Source organism: Frieseomelitta varia, unplaced genomic scaffold (assembly GCF_011392965.1).
Source record: "Frieseomelitta varia isolate USP_RPSP 00005682 unplaced genomic scaffold, Fvar_1.2 scaffold_741, whole genome shotgun sequence".
Taxonomy (NCBI): domain Eukaryota; kingdom Metazoa; phylum Arthropoda; class Insecta; order Hymenoptera; family Apidae; genus Frieseomelitta; species Frieseomelitta varia.
In genome coordinates, this window is record NW_025110525.1 from 19,807 (window position 1) to 34,909 (window position 15,103).

Genomic DNA, 15,103 nt, shown 5'->3' on the forward strand with positions numbered 1-15,103 from the left:
CGAATGCGTTTTCTATTTTGATTTCTTATAGCTTTCAGATAATATAAATTATTTTTAACTTATATATTGGTTATATATTTTTAACTTATAACTCATTTTATCATACGAAGAGTACGTTCATATGATACGTTAATAATTGATAGATTGTGGTGGGCTGTGAGAATTTTGTATATCCACAGGATGTACTGAAAACGAAAGAACAAAGTTGTGAAAGAAATTTTTTAATAAAAATTATTTGGTTCATAGGAGGACGTCGTACGTGCAAATTATTTTTTTGCAGGTAGGAAAGCTTTATTTTTTAAAATAAAGTCATATAATTTTGAACGCAACAATCGATTTATCTGGATATTTTTTTATAAAATTAATTTAAGTTCATATCGAGAAACCACTAGAAGATATTTTAGCCTATCATATGATAGACGAAAGATAGGAACGGTATTCTTCTATTCATTTGTGTTCATATTGTCTTTCATGCAATAAATTTCACAAAAGCAGTGCTAAAATATTTCCTAAATAGTTTTTCAATACAAATGATTTAATACTTTTTAAACTATGCTACTTACAATAATTTAATAGCTTAATAGGTTTTTATAGGAATAGTCCAGATAAATCGAATGTATTTAAAATTATACGGTTTCATTTAAAAGAAGAAAGAAATTAATTTACGAAATTTGTCCATCTACAAAAATACCATTAATAACATAATGTGCCTCTTTTATTTAAAATACCATTTATAGAAGTATTTTTTTTTATAACTTCAATTTCTTATAAGTGATATTGCATTGTACTCTGAAAAACAGGATAATGACAACGGAACTAGAAAAATCACTACTTTAAATGGGGCAAAATATCACATCATGGGAGGCGACATCAATGCGAAGCGCCACTATGAAACAACCTAAACAAAACACCAATGGAGTTACCGTCAAAAATCACGCCGAAACCAGATCTTACACAGTCCCACATGCATGCATAGACAATCAAATACAGATTCATAAATATAGTCCTGTCCAACATAAACACAAAAGCAGAACAGTAGATGACCTCTTCTACCAATATTGCTAACTATGGCTACAAGCAAGAACATAAAACACCAAAGGAAAATCGAACACTAGAACCTATACAGAAGAAACTGCTACTTAGCAGAAATTAATCAAAACATAAACAGCTGAAGATGTGGATACAGAGACAATGAAACTCCCAAATCAGACAAAACTCCTACTGTACACCCGCATCAGAAACATAATGGACACACTCTTAGAAAACCTAGTAAAGAACAGAAACAGACATAGAAGAAAATTCCAAAGAACCGGAAACTGCACCGCACCTACTCACGACACAAATACAAAAAGGAATCACAGAGTTAAGAAATAAAAATTAGCAGCACAAACTAGAAAACGTAAAGATGCACACAGACCACACGCTCAGGCAAACATATAAGATGAAAGAAAGAAAATAATATGTGAGAAATGCACAGACACACCAAGAAGACTATACCCACTCATAATAAACAATAACAAACTAAAAACAAGTATAAAACTTGCACTCTACAAGACATGTATAAGATCCGTAATCACTTACGGACATCAAGTGGGCTGCTGCAGCCAAACAAAGTCCAAAAGATCCAAAATAAATTCTTGAAAATAATCCTAAGTAAACTATATGACACACCAGTAGCAGAACTCCACGAAATAGCAAAAATGCCCACAATCCACAACTATATTCTGGAACAGACAACCTAAATCACCCAAACTCACTTGTGAAGAATACGGGAAATTATAACACAGATAAAAATCAAAATCAAATTACCCAAGCACGCACTCACAGCGTAGGGAACACGAAGAAACAGAAGAAAACATATACAGAAAATGCAAGTTTTTTTAAAACTTTTCCTGCAAATCCCATCAGAGGAACAACAAAACTAAACTACTTTTTATTAACGCAGAGTCGTAAAATAGGGCCAGATAAGCTTCAGAAACTGTTAACAACAGGATACGGGAAAACATAAAAAAAAATCGCGACAGTCAGTAGTATAGTACACAATAGCAACAAGTTACGATGTAACGAAGACGCGATCATGGATTCCCAAAATGGATAATTTAAAAATTTAAAAAAAGTAGAATCTACTGTGTGTTACATTTATTATAATACTAGTTAATTTATATATAGGTAACTATGATATATTGATATCTATTTATATATGAAGTTTCGCAACGAATATTTATCAATGCGATTTTCATGCATTTATCGAAAATTTGAAGATGCAAACATATACAGGGTGTCCCAGTATATTAAAGAAATTGCTTTCTAGGATCTATTTTTTTTAATTACGTACAGAAAAATTTGAGAATAAAACTCCACAATGTATTTATCAAATCATTACAAAAGTAGATATTAATATGATTCGATTCATCGCGGTGGTTATAACTGTTTTAAATATTTTTGAATTATTTAAAGATGAATTTGTCGAAAGATCTATTTTGGACTTTGAGGGGACTTTCTTTAATCACTTTATTATAATGCAAATAAAATAAATATCGATCAGACCGCAATAAGCCTAAATATAATAAATAAACAAAAACAATTTGAAACAAATGAACATACTACAATAATATAACTTGTTTCCTTGTGCAGTTAAAGATTATAACGGTTCGAGTATGAAATATATATTTCATACAAATAAGAAAATGTTTCATTTCATTAAGAAAATTGTAAAGGAGAAAGTTCATTTATCTAAATGTGGCGTTATGCGTCATAGGAAACATAAGTAATAGTAAAGTAATAGTTTTAAGTGATTGCGATCATTCAAGAAGACAGCTTTTTACATTTTATTCATCGAAAATTATCAATATTCTACGTGTGCTTGTAGAAAGTCATTGCATCAAATTCCAAAATAATTTAATTCAATTAATTAAATTTCGTTATGACGATATGTATATATATCCTCAAATGTCAAGTAGATATAACATTATTAACTTCATTTATTTACATAATAAACGATAATTGTTTCTATAAAATACATACTTGAATATTCAAGATTCAATATTCACGGAATATTCAAGGAATAATTCAAATCAACTTTATTTTTATTTTATAGATATAAAAATGAAATTTTTACTTTTATTTCATATAAAATAAAAGAACATTTTATTGTGTAAATTGTTCTAGAGAATACAATAACATTATTATATTATTGTACTTAGAATACAATAACATTATTATATTATACAATAACATTATTATATTATACATGTATATAATAATTTTTATGTCTCTAACTATTTATAATAATACTTTTCATCAGACTGCTGTATTGTATCTCGTATTGCAAAGCTGTACATGAGACTTGGAAATTTAAGGATAGTTTTACTTGCAGTTTCTATTTGTGTTTTATTTTACTATTTTATGATACAATATTATACAACACAATATTTTTATAATACAAGTATTATAAATACAGTATTTTATAATATAATATTATACAACATTATTGAAAATAATGATAATTTACGCTATTAAACTTACATTCTGCTATAATGTTTAAAGTCTCATTTGTGAATGTGACTGATTTATTTGATAGCAAATTTTGGCTCAATTGCACCATAATCACTAAATAAGTTATTATCAAGTATTGACACTGTAACAAGCATATGAATCAATTTTTAACGTATCCTACAAAAGACAGACATTAAGTATATAAAATGGTACCAACGTCACGAACGAAGTTATAGTTTAATATATAATAAACCGATTTTGTATTCTCAAGTTGCGTGTATGATATTTGCCATAGAAATTGGAGGATCTATAAAGAGATCAATTCTTAATTTTATTTTGTCAAGATAATTCCATTTAGTGTGCGAAATGGTAAAGTTCCAATTTTTTACCTCATTCTTTAATTTTGCGCTTTCTCGATACAGAGGAGATGCGTGAATGAGTCCTATCGTCTTGCTCGCCTGAAAATCGATTAAGTCAAACATTAAACTTATTGCTTTAACAAGAACTCTAACAAATAAAAAATTCATCTTTAAAAAGTTTATTCATTTAATTTTATAATCAGTCAAACTATAACTTTATCTTGTGTTCTAACATAATTATTTAAGTTTACTGTTATTCTTAATTCTATTGATATCTTCGAATATTTTGTGATAATCTCGTTTTAGATTCAATTGCAGAAGAAATTTTTAATGCTTTCGAATAATTTTTAGCATGCAATCGGAATGAAATGTTAAAAGCGTTCGTTTGATATTTCCCTCGAATTTAGACACTTCTTAATACGGATGGAAATGCGTGATTTTTGATAAAAATTGATTCAACGAACACAGTAGATTAAAAAAAGTGAGAAATAAAGTTTTCACCTGTCTCATTGCACATTCACAATCATAGCTCATTGCAGCGATTTTCACGATAGCAACAATACCGTCGAGCATGAATATCAATATCAAATCAAACAATTCCAAGAGATTAGCCTTTCTGCGGATTTCCATGTATATGAAGTAGGTTGTTATGCTAATGTACATCAGCATCGTAAACGCATATATTAATATTTGAGCATTGAATATATGGTTCACCATTTTCGAGACGTTACACACTTGCAGATGCAGGAACCTTTAAATTCGTGAATTTTTTGATCCTTTTATTTGTTGAAACATTTAAAATAAAACGCAGTGGCAAACGAGAAAAAAAGTTTAAGGAGTTACATACTTTTGATAAAATCAGAAAAATCGATTTTCTAAAAATTGTATATTTTGTTATTATGATTATTTAAGAATACTTTAAAAAGTAATTAATTTTTTAATTCTTTCGTCTATCTAACAGACAACTATGACATTAAAAAGCATTTTTCTCGGGATGAAATTTTCAAAATCGGTACTAGATTATATTTGAAACACTCTCGAATCAATTTGATTAATATTCTCAGGGCTTGATAGAGCGAAACTTTAATCCATGCGTTCTTCTTTCTTTCTTGTTATTAACAAAAGAATTGAACATTCAGACGAAAATGACATGTTCAAGCTTAGATAGCTGTCATTCCTTAAAAAATGTAATTTTATCTCCAAAAAAACTTTTCAAAAAAATTTCTTTATCTTGCAACTATTCAAAAATATGTAATCCCTTAAATAGAAAATTCAAGTTTATAAATGTCAGAACATTTCTAATAATAATAATTAACTTTTTTCAAATATGCATTTTAGTTTATGTTACTGCATCAATCACATATTCATTAATATAGCAATGATTATATCAAAACAAAGATTTTTAAAAAATTCAACAATTCAAAAACGTAAAAATTCAACAATTACAAACTTTGTATGTAAGTAAAAATTCACGTTCAATACAGATCTAATTCTTTTTCGTGCCATAAATTTGTTCTACGAAGTGAAATCAGATGATAAGAGATATCGAGAAAAAGTTTAAATGAAAATTGTATCATTCTTGTTCATTGTATCACATTTACAATACTGCTTTAAAGTTTTGAAAAGAAGTTTTTCAAAAAATCTACATTTTTCAACTTACTTCCACCACGAATCCTTGAAACTGTATTTTTTAATTTTACAATATAATTTAAACATATGCCATGTAATCCCTTATGGTAAAGTTATTCTGTGCTTTTTTCATACTACCTGATTTTTAACCTTCATTATCCATCACTGTAAATTTATCAATTGGATATTTGTTTACCTGATTTGTTGAATCAAACGGGCCTTTTCGTCAATAAATAATCCTTGTTTAAAATTGGAAGTATCGTCCGCCGAAGATACCTGTAATACTACTAGAGAACGATTGGGTAACCATTCGTCAGCTTCCAATTGATTTTGGGAATTGTCACTTGTTTCGCGAATAATCTTCCTGTTGGATTCCTTGTTTTTCGTTTCATTGTTCTCCAAGAGAGACGTTTCCACAAGCTCGTTTATCATTTTAAACCGCGATTTTAGCCAACTGCAAAGTGATTCAGATCAGTTTAATTTCATAGACAATGACAAAATTATTATTTACACGCAACGAATATTTTATTTTATTTTCATTGCTTTCGTACAATATGGTTGCGTTGTAATCATATAAAACAACTGACTGGGCGTTCGTAATGTAAACGTAAATAAATGTAGATGATATTAAGTATAACGATGGACGTTTTTGCACTATCCATTCGATGAACATTCCGTATAATATGGCCACGTTCAATAGCCAGAAAAATCCGACGATCTTCACGTGATGAAATAAATTGCCATAATCAATCTTAATTCCCAGTTTCTTCAAAGTTTCGTCCACTTTGTCAATTTGCTTCACCAACGCTAATGCATTCTGAATAATAAGTGAAAAAAATTTATGAAAGAACTAACTAAATATAATAATATACAATAATAATAAATATAATAATACAATACTCCTGAGTCTCGTTTTATATATGGATGCGTATAATAATAATACAATACACCTGCGATATAATAATAATACAATACACATGAGTTTCGTGTAAAAAGTTGATATTTTTCATGAAAGATAGAAAAGGATAGCATTATATTCACAATTTTTTCCGTTCTCTTGGTACGGTCATTGTACGAAGTATGTTTTGTATTATTATTCAATTGATACATGGTTGTATTTTATCAGAATTTAGTTCAATTTTTAATTCTATCAGTTTACCATACAACTGTAAATAGAACGTATAAGAAACAAATCATATAACTGCGAATGAAACGTATTAAAAAAAAAAAAAAAAAACAATCTGTAAAACGAGACCGAAATGTATCTGGTTCCTTATTTTATTGATTTATTGTTTGAATATAGACTAATAAAAATTTTTTAAAAAGAAATAATTTATGTAGTATAATTAAAAGAATATAATTGTGGTCTAATTCGTTATTTACCTTCGACTGATATAGACCAATGATCATTGAACTTGTGTAGCCAAATGCATGGGTAACATATTGTAATAAGTATATAAAATATTCTATATTAAACCAACTCTTACTGTTATAAATTTCAATACGAAATTGAATGACTGCGATTATAAGAATCAGAGTCATGCTCCAAATCCAGCTGCAGATAAATTTGAATTGGTTTTTCCTTGGATCTATGAAATTTCGGAGTGCCGTTATGTGATTTAATATGGTTATTATTCTTGTTGCGTCCTCGTAGTTGTTCATCTTGTTCTATTTTCTGTTTATTTACAAAATTCAACATGAAAAACATTGAAAATTTTTTTCCAGTGACACTAAACTTCAAAAATTTTATGAACGACAAGTTAAAAACAAAGATGTTTTTCTTCCTCTCTTTTTTGTCGAACAGTTTGAAATGATTTCAATGTAGCAATTAATAAAATGTTGCCACAAAATTAAAAGGAATCTAACATCAATTAACTTAAAACGTATCGTAATCTGTACTCTTTATTGTCCAATAATTTTACGAGAAATTGAATAAGTTTTCGATTTTATAAAAACAGACAATCTAACGGAAAAGAAGAATGGTCGATGTTGAGCATATGTGTTAGGTTGCATTATAGAATAGAATTAAGTATTCTAATTTTAATTCTTACCATTTATTGCTTAGAAATGAAGGAATAAAACGTTCGCGTGTTAAAATTCACATTGTGTCGTTGTTAAGTAATTACAATGCATATCAAGAAATGATACGAGTAACAGTTAATAATCTGATGCTAGTTTAAAACGAACGAATACACGATATTAACGTGGCTTTCTTCTTCGTGCAACTGAATGTCATTACGGCTTGAGAGAGAGAATGTAATAACAGCTCAAGATATACTTCATGTCATCGGGATAATTGTAAAATAGAGAAAGCAATTCATTTATGCAGACGCTTTATGCGTTTTGGATGAAACATAAGTGACAGTCAAATGATATATGTGTGCAGTTTCAAATGATTACGATCACACTGATGAAAAATTACTAATACACTATGCCAATCTAAGTCTATCGAATTAACTTCTTGTAATAACGTATGTTTACGTCCTCGTTTTAGTTTACTAGTTTCATTCTATCAAAAGAAAAATTTATAAACCTTTTCCTTCAAAATTAATATTATTAATGAAAAATTAAGAATAGTGGATAATGGAGTATGGTAGGAATCACAAAATCATTATTATTTTCATTCATTATTACTATTATTTATTCATTATTATTACAATTATTTACATAACTAATAAACTACCTTACTAACGTAATTATATACTAACTGTAATTAATTATAATTATTATTTTACTTATTTATAAAAATTTAATTTATATATAATTTATATATTATTTATACAAATTTTAATTTGCATGTAATTTAGGTATTATTTATACAAATTTTAATTTATATATAATTTATGTATTATTATTTATAGAAATTTTAATTTATATATAATTTATATATTGTTTATACAAATTTTAATTTATATATAAAAAACATTTTCAGCACGTAAGTTTATTATAACGAAAAGATTCTTTTACGTGAAATTCATAAGAAATTGAAATGGCAACTTATAGATCTTTTTAAAATTAATACAAACAGAAATAAACAATAATGGGTAATACAGTAGAGTGTTTTTCATTCTATCTTTGTGTGCGTGAGGAGATCAATACTTACGTAACTGCTCATGCAACATGTAATCGAACACTAAATTTTCGATGTTCAAGAAATTACGTTATAATTTCCTAAAAGGAAATCGTACAATAATCACTCTGTGCTCGTTTTAAAGCTTAAATAAGAAGATTCTAATATATTTTTGCAGGATGGGAAAGTGAAGATACTTTTCTTCTCGAAAATGCTAAATATTGAAAACAGTAAAAAAATGATTTGGCAAAATTATACATTCTCTTCCACAAGATCTGTTGTCCTGTTAAATTTTTTGCGGAAGATTTAATTAAGAATTAATGAAATAAATTAAAGAATTGAAAATGAATGAAAAAGTGAACAAAACTCACTGTCAGGAGAGATTAACTAATAAAACAATTTTAACTATTGAATAAGTAGTTGAATAATTGAATAATTAAATATTGAATAATTGAATAACTGAAACTAGTTGAAAATCTTTTATCAAGAGGAGTAACAATAAATAACATGGATGTGTTTGTCAAGTCGACATTGATTTTTCGCAAAATGAACAGAAAAGCGTGCAATATCGTTATGTATTAATACAAACTCTTTAATTGTCTGGTGGAAAACTTTGAAAAATGAATAAATAAAGAAGAAAAATTATTGATCAAAATTTATTTCTCTTGCAACTTATTCTTTAGACAATTATATTCGATTTGTAGAATGTGTACCGCACTGATTGGAAATAAAAACATGATGATCTTAAGTTAATAAGAAAGATAAAGATAAAGTTGTTGAAAAAGAAAAGATTGTATAAATTCAGAAAGGAAATTAGGTTTATTAATAGATATGCCGAAGCAGTAGACAGCTAATATTAATAACAGCAATAGTGCATGTAAATTTTTCTGCAATGCAAAAGACTCAGTCATAATAAAAATAAGGTCAACATCACTTTAACACTTCTACTTTACATTCGAATATTTAATTTGTGAGTTTCCCATACGCGAATATAGAAAAATTCAGAGCAAGTTCTGTATATTATAAGAAAGAACTTATAACTTCCTATAACTTCTTATAATTTACATCCAAAATAGTAATTTCATAAATAAAATAAAAATTTACTTACTTATCGTACACGTTTACGAAGTAAAAGCTGAAAAAGTATTAATTAATGAAATTTCTCAAAATTAATTTAATTTTTAATGTTTATTACAATACTATTTTAGGCGATATTTTTCACATAAAAGTATCGTACATGATTTGAATATAATATTTCATTGTAATAATTTATATATATATTCAAATCGTACTCTAATCGTTGCTTAGATATCTAATTCATTAAAAAATACGGATAACATTCATTGGAAAGCTGAATGTTTCATAATCGACTATATTTTTACATTATTTAAAAGATGATCAAATTTCATAAACGACTTATTTATTTATTTATTACGTATTCCGATAAATCATAAAATTTACTTGATTTTCACATTAAAGTAAGTCATAGATAATACTAAACCAAAAATACTAAAATTAATAATTATAATTTTTGAACGAACTTGAACTTGAAATTTCATATAATGATTATTGCTTTTTTAAATTTATTATCTATCAACTAATAAACCAATTAACTTAAATAATGAGGCGAACGGTCATAAATTTTATTCATAAATGCTCTGTATTTACAAGTTTAAACACGAGACAGAAATTGCGCTATGAGTTTAATCTAATCATGCTCGTAGATAAACTTTACTCAAGCGATACGTAGCCCGCATCAAAGTGAAAATGTTAACAGTTTTTCGACCAACGAAAGCCAAGCAAAGTATGTTACGCATTATTATACAGTATGTTACGTTCATATAATAATTTTCAGTTTAAATCTAAAAAAACAACACTTTGGAAAACATGTTTAATATAAAAGTTTCATAGTTCTAAGAGTGAAGTACAACTATCATATTTGCTTTTTACGTGTTGGGCGTGTTGGTTTAGATTACTTGAAAATCAATTTTTTTTTTTTTCCAAAAGGAAAAGCATATTTTTCTTTATGAACTCTTATTCCATGATTTTAAAAGAAGGGAGAACTCTCTGTGAAACATTTTTTTATAGGACATCTATTATATTTCTTAAAATATTCGATAATATTCGGTAATACGATAGACGGTTAATAATAAACGACAGAAAGTTAAATGATATGAACGAAACCTGTTTATTTATTCTGATATTTTTAAGATGATAAGGTAAAATTAATAACGATTACTCATTTTAATTTAACTAAAATTTAATTTTAATTCTAATTTTACATTTAATAGTGAATGATGATGACACAATGTCAAAATATTCTCCATTTTGTGCTAGACAGTATAATCTCTATTCAAATTTTATTATTTTCCTTAATAAACAGAGATTGTACCAAAATCTCGTCTTGTGCGAAAACATTCATTATGCAATAAAAAAGTAACATTAAAAAAGTGTAATCATTACTGATTTCAGTTTATCAGTTTCAAAATAACCAGAACCAGTAAACAAGTTTCGTTTCTATCACTCAACTTCTTTTCCTTTATTTTATCAAATATTGTTCTAAAAAAAGATCCTATAAAAGAAATGTTTCAGAAGTTTCTCGTTTTTTACTACATCTATAAAAAAAAGTTGATCGCCAAATAATCTTTCGAAACTGTGAAATTTTTATATTAAACATTTTTTCCGAAAAAGCGTTGTTTCTGAAATATTTGGACTGAAAATTTTCAAATGAATATACTAGAGTATACAGGGGGAGTCTCGTAACGTGATGACATCAAATAATTCAAAATATTTGTTGTACGAAAAAACGTTCAAATAGAAGTTGCATGGCTTCCAAGGAGACATATAGTACTGTAATCAGTTTTATGTTATTTTGCTTTTTTATCAAAATATGAAGGTCACCTTCAATTTTTTAAATGGAATGGTTAATGTTTCTTTCCGAATTCGGATAAAGCGTTGAATTCTATATAAAAAAATATTACACCAAATAGGGTCTAAAATACATAGTTACTAAGATTAACCATCTTTTCTAATACAATGTGAAAAAATATTTTTGCTAATATCTCAGTAACTGAACAGAATTCAGTAACTGAATTTTGAAGGGCAAGATTTTAGCTTTGTGTCCTTATTAGTTACTCAGATATTAATAATAAACATTGAATTATGCCTATACAGATGGTAGTGACCCAACTATTTCCGGTGAATTGGTTAAGCTTGTACAATTGCCGTCATTATAGTAATCGTCCCCGGCAACTAACAATTGACAAAAGTGACAAGTAGCGGACGACGTAATAAAAATAATTGTCCTCGGTGTCTATAGGGTGTTCCATATAAAATCCGACATAGACGACATTTCACATACTGGATTTTACTGACAACTTCTCTCACATATCTAACTAGTGGCTGGCTAACAAATTAAAAAATATAATCCAATCCAACACTGATATAATAATTATTATGATGGTTGGGCCATGCTTCGACGTCGGTCTTTAACTAGAAAACCCTATAGATACTGAGAACAATATAGCTATTACATTCGCGGGTTACTCCAGTGCAACGCTGTCTAACAATAAAATTACGTCCTAACTACCGGCGATAAAAATCGTCGTCGTATGATTGACTTACTTATCGGTCAGACGACAATGTAACATTGTTCATGTACGACTGGCTGTCTTGATTAGGATGAACAAATGTTCCAATTTTTCAGGATTTTTCCCTATTGTTGTTTCAATGTTTCGATGTCTCCAAAATGAATTTTGGGGATCGCTATAATGTTCGGATTTTCAAATATTCATAATTTTTAGACTTCACTTACTAATTTACACGACCGTTGTGCTTAAATGTTGAATTTGTATCATTCGTATTATCATAAGGTAATGTGATATTAAGGTTCAAAAAAGAAATCGTTCAGTTGTATAAATGTTCATGATGTATAAAAAGTACAGATATAAGAATAATATATGTATATAACGGGTAATTATGTATAAAAAAGTACACCTTACCAATTTTAATGAAATTTAAATATGTTGTAAAACTCAACATCCTCAGTAACTTTTCCCTATACATACCGCTCGGCTTTAGTTTCTGAGATATTTGCGACAAACTGTTCTTACTACTTCAATGAACTTTGCCTATCCCTGCGCGTTCGTGGCAGCGTTTGTCAACTGCTTATTTACTGTTTCTATAAACACATCGCGGAAACCACTATAGTATAAGATGCGAACTTCTTAAAACAAATAATGGAGCTGAGGTACTTAAACTATGGACAAGGTACGGTTTAGGGCACCATTATTATGCAATGTAATAGAAGAATTTATAGTGGAGTGACGAGAAGAGCTGCGAAGAAAGCGGCGTATATTAGCGGCACGGCTAGAATCAAAAAAGTTTGTTTCTACTAGCGGGGACCAACGCGATCGGCAACATTCGGATGCATTCGGTAGCATTCGGCAGCATTCAGCAGCATTCAATTGAAGATTGAAGTGTGAGCGAATGTTAATATCGCCCTGAGAGTGAGAAGACTCTCCCGCCTATTTCGTAGAAGAGAGGTTTCAAGGACCATGGGCTGATACCGGTGTTTATAAACCAAGCTGGATAAGAGTTGGATCGAAGAAGATACACGAACGCGAGAACGAAGGCAGGCGGCATTTGATCTGCAGAACGTGGGAGAGATTGGACGTCCGGGCCAGTCGTCAAGTGAAATATACAGTGACTCTCATTAATTTTCGGACATCATGCTATTCAAAATATTGTTGTGGAATTCGATTGTTTATAGCGGTAAGTTTGGATTAATTTTTTAATAATATTATATATTAGAACATTCATTATAGTTTATAGTAACATAAATTTCATTTATTTATTGCACATACTTTTCTTAATATGAAAAAATGAATGAAGTATGTATGTCGAAAATGTAGCGTGGCAAAAATATTCGGACATTTGAAGAACTATAATATTTAAACCTAAAAATTATTAACATAAATAATAATTAATATTTTGTTGGCTAGCCTTTATCTTTAATTACGTATCGCAAACGCGTAGGCATATTTCCAAATTAATCGTTGTTTTAACTCCCCTCTCGATTTTATTGGTGTTCGAATTTTCCTGTCCAAAATATCCCATACGTTCTCGATGGGATTTAAGTCTAATGATTGTGGCGGCAAATGTAATATTTGAGGACAATTATATAGCAGATATTCTTGAACTATTCTAGCTTTATGCTTGGAGTCATTATCTTGATAATATTTAAATGGGCGTACAACATCCATTGCGGTTGCACTTTTCTTAAGATTATGTTGCAAAATATTAAGATACTTGTTTTTATCTAAAATTCCTACAAAAAAAAACCAACTGCCCAACTTCTTTTGATGAAATGCACCTCTAATACTTCATCGCCGTGTTTTATGATCGGATTTAAATTTATACAACTTAACGCTTTATTTCGTTTACGCCATACTAATTTACGCTGCTAAATATGTTAAATTTACTTTCATCGGCGAAAATTACATCATTCCACCAAGTTTTTTCTGTATAAACATATTGATTAATCGAAAAATGGAAGAATATTCAGCTAAATTACTTTAAAAAAATTACTAGAAATATCTCTAAGCGTCTGTGATATGTAATTGAAGTTAAGGGCTACCCAACAAAATATTAATATTAATTCTTGTTTATGTTAACAATTTTCAGGCTCAAATATTATAGTTCTTCAAATGTCCGAATATTTTTGCCACGCGACATATTTCAGTTTATTGCTTCATACTAAGAAAAGTATGTGCAATAAATAAATAAAATTTATGTACTTGCTTTATGTATTTACTGTAAACTATAATGAATGTTCTAATATATTATTAAAAATTAATGCAAACTTACTATTATAAACAATCGAGATCCACAACAATATTTTTAATAGTATGATGTCCGAATATTAATAAGTCACTGTATGTTTTATTATTGACGGGCAATACTGTGTAAAATTATTTCCTACAAAAGTATTTATATATCTATTATTTCTGTTTTTTTAAATTAATTTATTATTTATTAACTGCATTTTTTTATATCTTTCCAGCTAATAATGCAACATAAATAGAATAATAAATAATTAACTTTAATATTTATTTTCTTTACTAATTTGAAATCATCCTGAAGAAATTTACACGAAAAGGAAAGATTGATCAAAGTGAGTTTGGGTTAGATATTTGAAAAAAAACTTATTCGCGTTCCAGTCACTTCGACATTTTTCGACTTCGTCTATCTACGGGATTACTTTGCAGGAATTCGTTCAACAACTCAAGAAAATTATCAAGGATGTGCATTTTGATAGCCAGCGGATACACAGAGCAATTGAAAGCGTAGAGGATCGACCAAAGCAGAATTGGTACGATACACCCTGCGGGTGGAACACCTACGACTCTGTGATACGGCAGGCCACAATTTTCATGCCAAATATGTCAGTTAAAATTACGGTTGTGCGTAGTTATCGTAATACTTTTTATGAAAATTGTATCTACAGTATTTCTACTTAGAGGATTAACACGATGATGTGTAAGTATAC

At 28.5% G+C, this 15,103-nt stretch overlaps 1 protein-coding gene and 1 long non-coding RNA gene across 2 annotated transcripts; one reads left to right on the top strand and one right to left on the bottom strand.

Annotated features, from left to right (window-relative positions):
- Nucleotides 1-833: 833 nt before the first annotated feature.
- On the bottom strand, nt 834-12,808 carry LOC122535581. The gene is made up of 10 exons (XM_043667245.1): nt 12,555-12,808; nt 6,867-7,158; nt 6,035-6,300; nt 5,680-5,937; nt 4,356-4,605; nt 3,885-3,953; nt 3,713-3,802; nt 3,526-3,637; nt 955-1,071; nt 834-898 (listed from the first exon to the last, which is right to left on the bottom strand). The coding sequence occupies exons 2-10, from the start codon at nt 7,143-7,145 to the stop codon at nt 834-836; spliced, it is 1,506 nt and encodes a 501-aa protein (XP_043523180.1). The 5' UTR covers nt 7,146-7,158; nt 12,555-12,808.
- Nucleotides 12,809-14,517: 1,709 nt separating this feature from the next.
- LOC122535586 lies at nt 14,518-15,030 on the top strand. The gene is made up of 3 exons (XR_006308214.1): nt 14,518-14,540; nt 14,618-14,728; nt 14,823-15,030. It is a non-coding gene; the product is annotated as an uncharacterized LOC122535586 (long non-coding RNA).
- Nucleotides 15,031-15,103: the final 73 nt, after the last annotated feature.

Bases quoted from the DNA above. Each gene is read 5' to 3' on its own strand.
- LOC122535581 (XM_043667245.1), bottom strand. From the start codon at position 7,145: ATGAACAACTACGAGGACGCAACAAGAATAATAACCATATTAAATCAC. The intron at 5,938-6,034 runs GTACGAAAGCAA...ATCACTTTGCAG, and splicing joins GATTACAACGCAACCATATT to TTGGCTAAAATCGCGGTTTA. The intron at 3,954-4,355 runs GTGAAAACTTTA...ATCGATTTTCAG, and splicing joins GTGAATGTGCAATGAGACAG to GCGAGCAAGACGATAGGACT.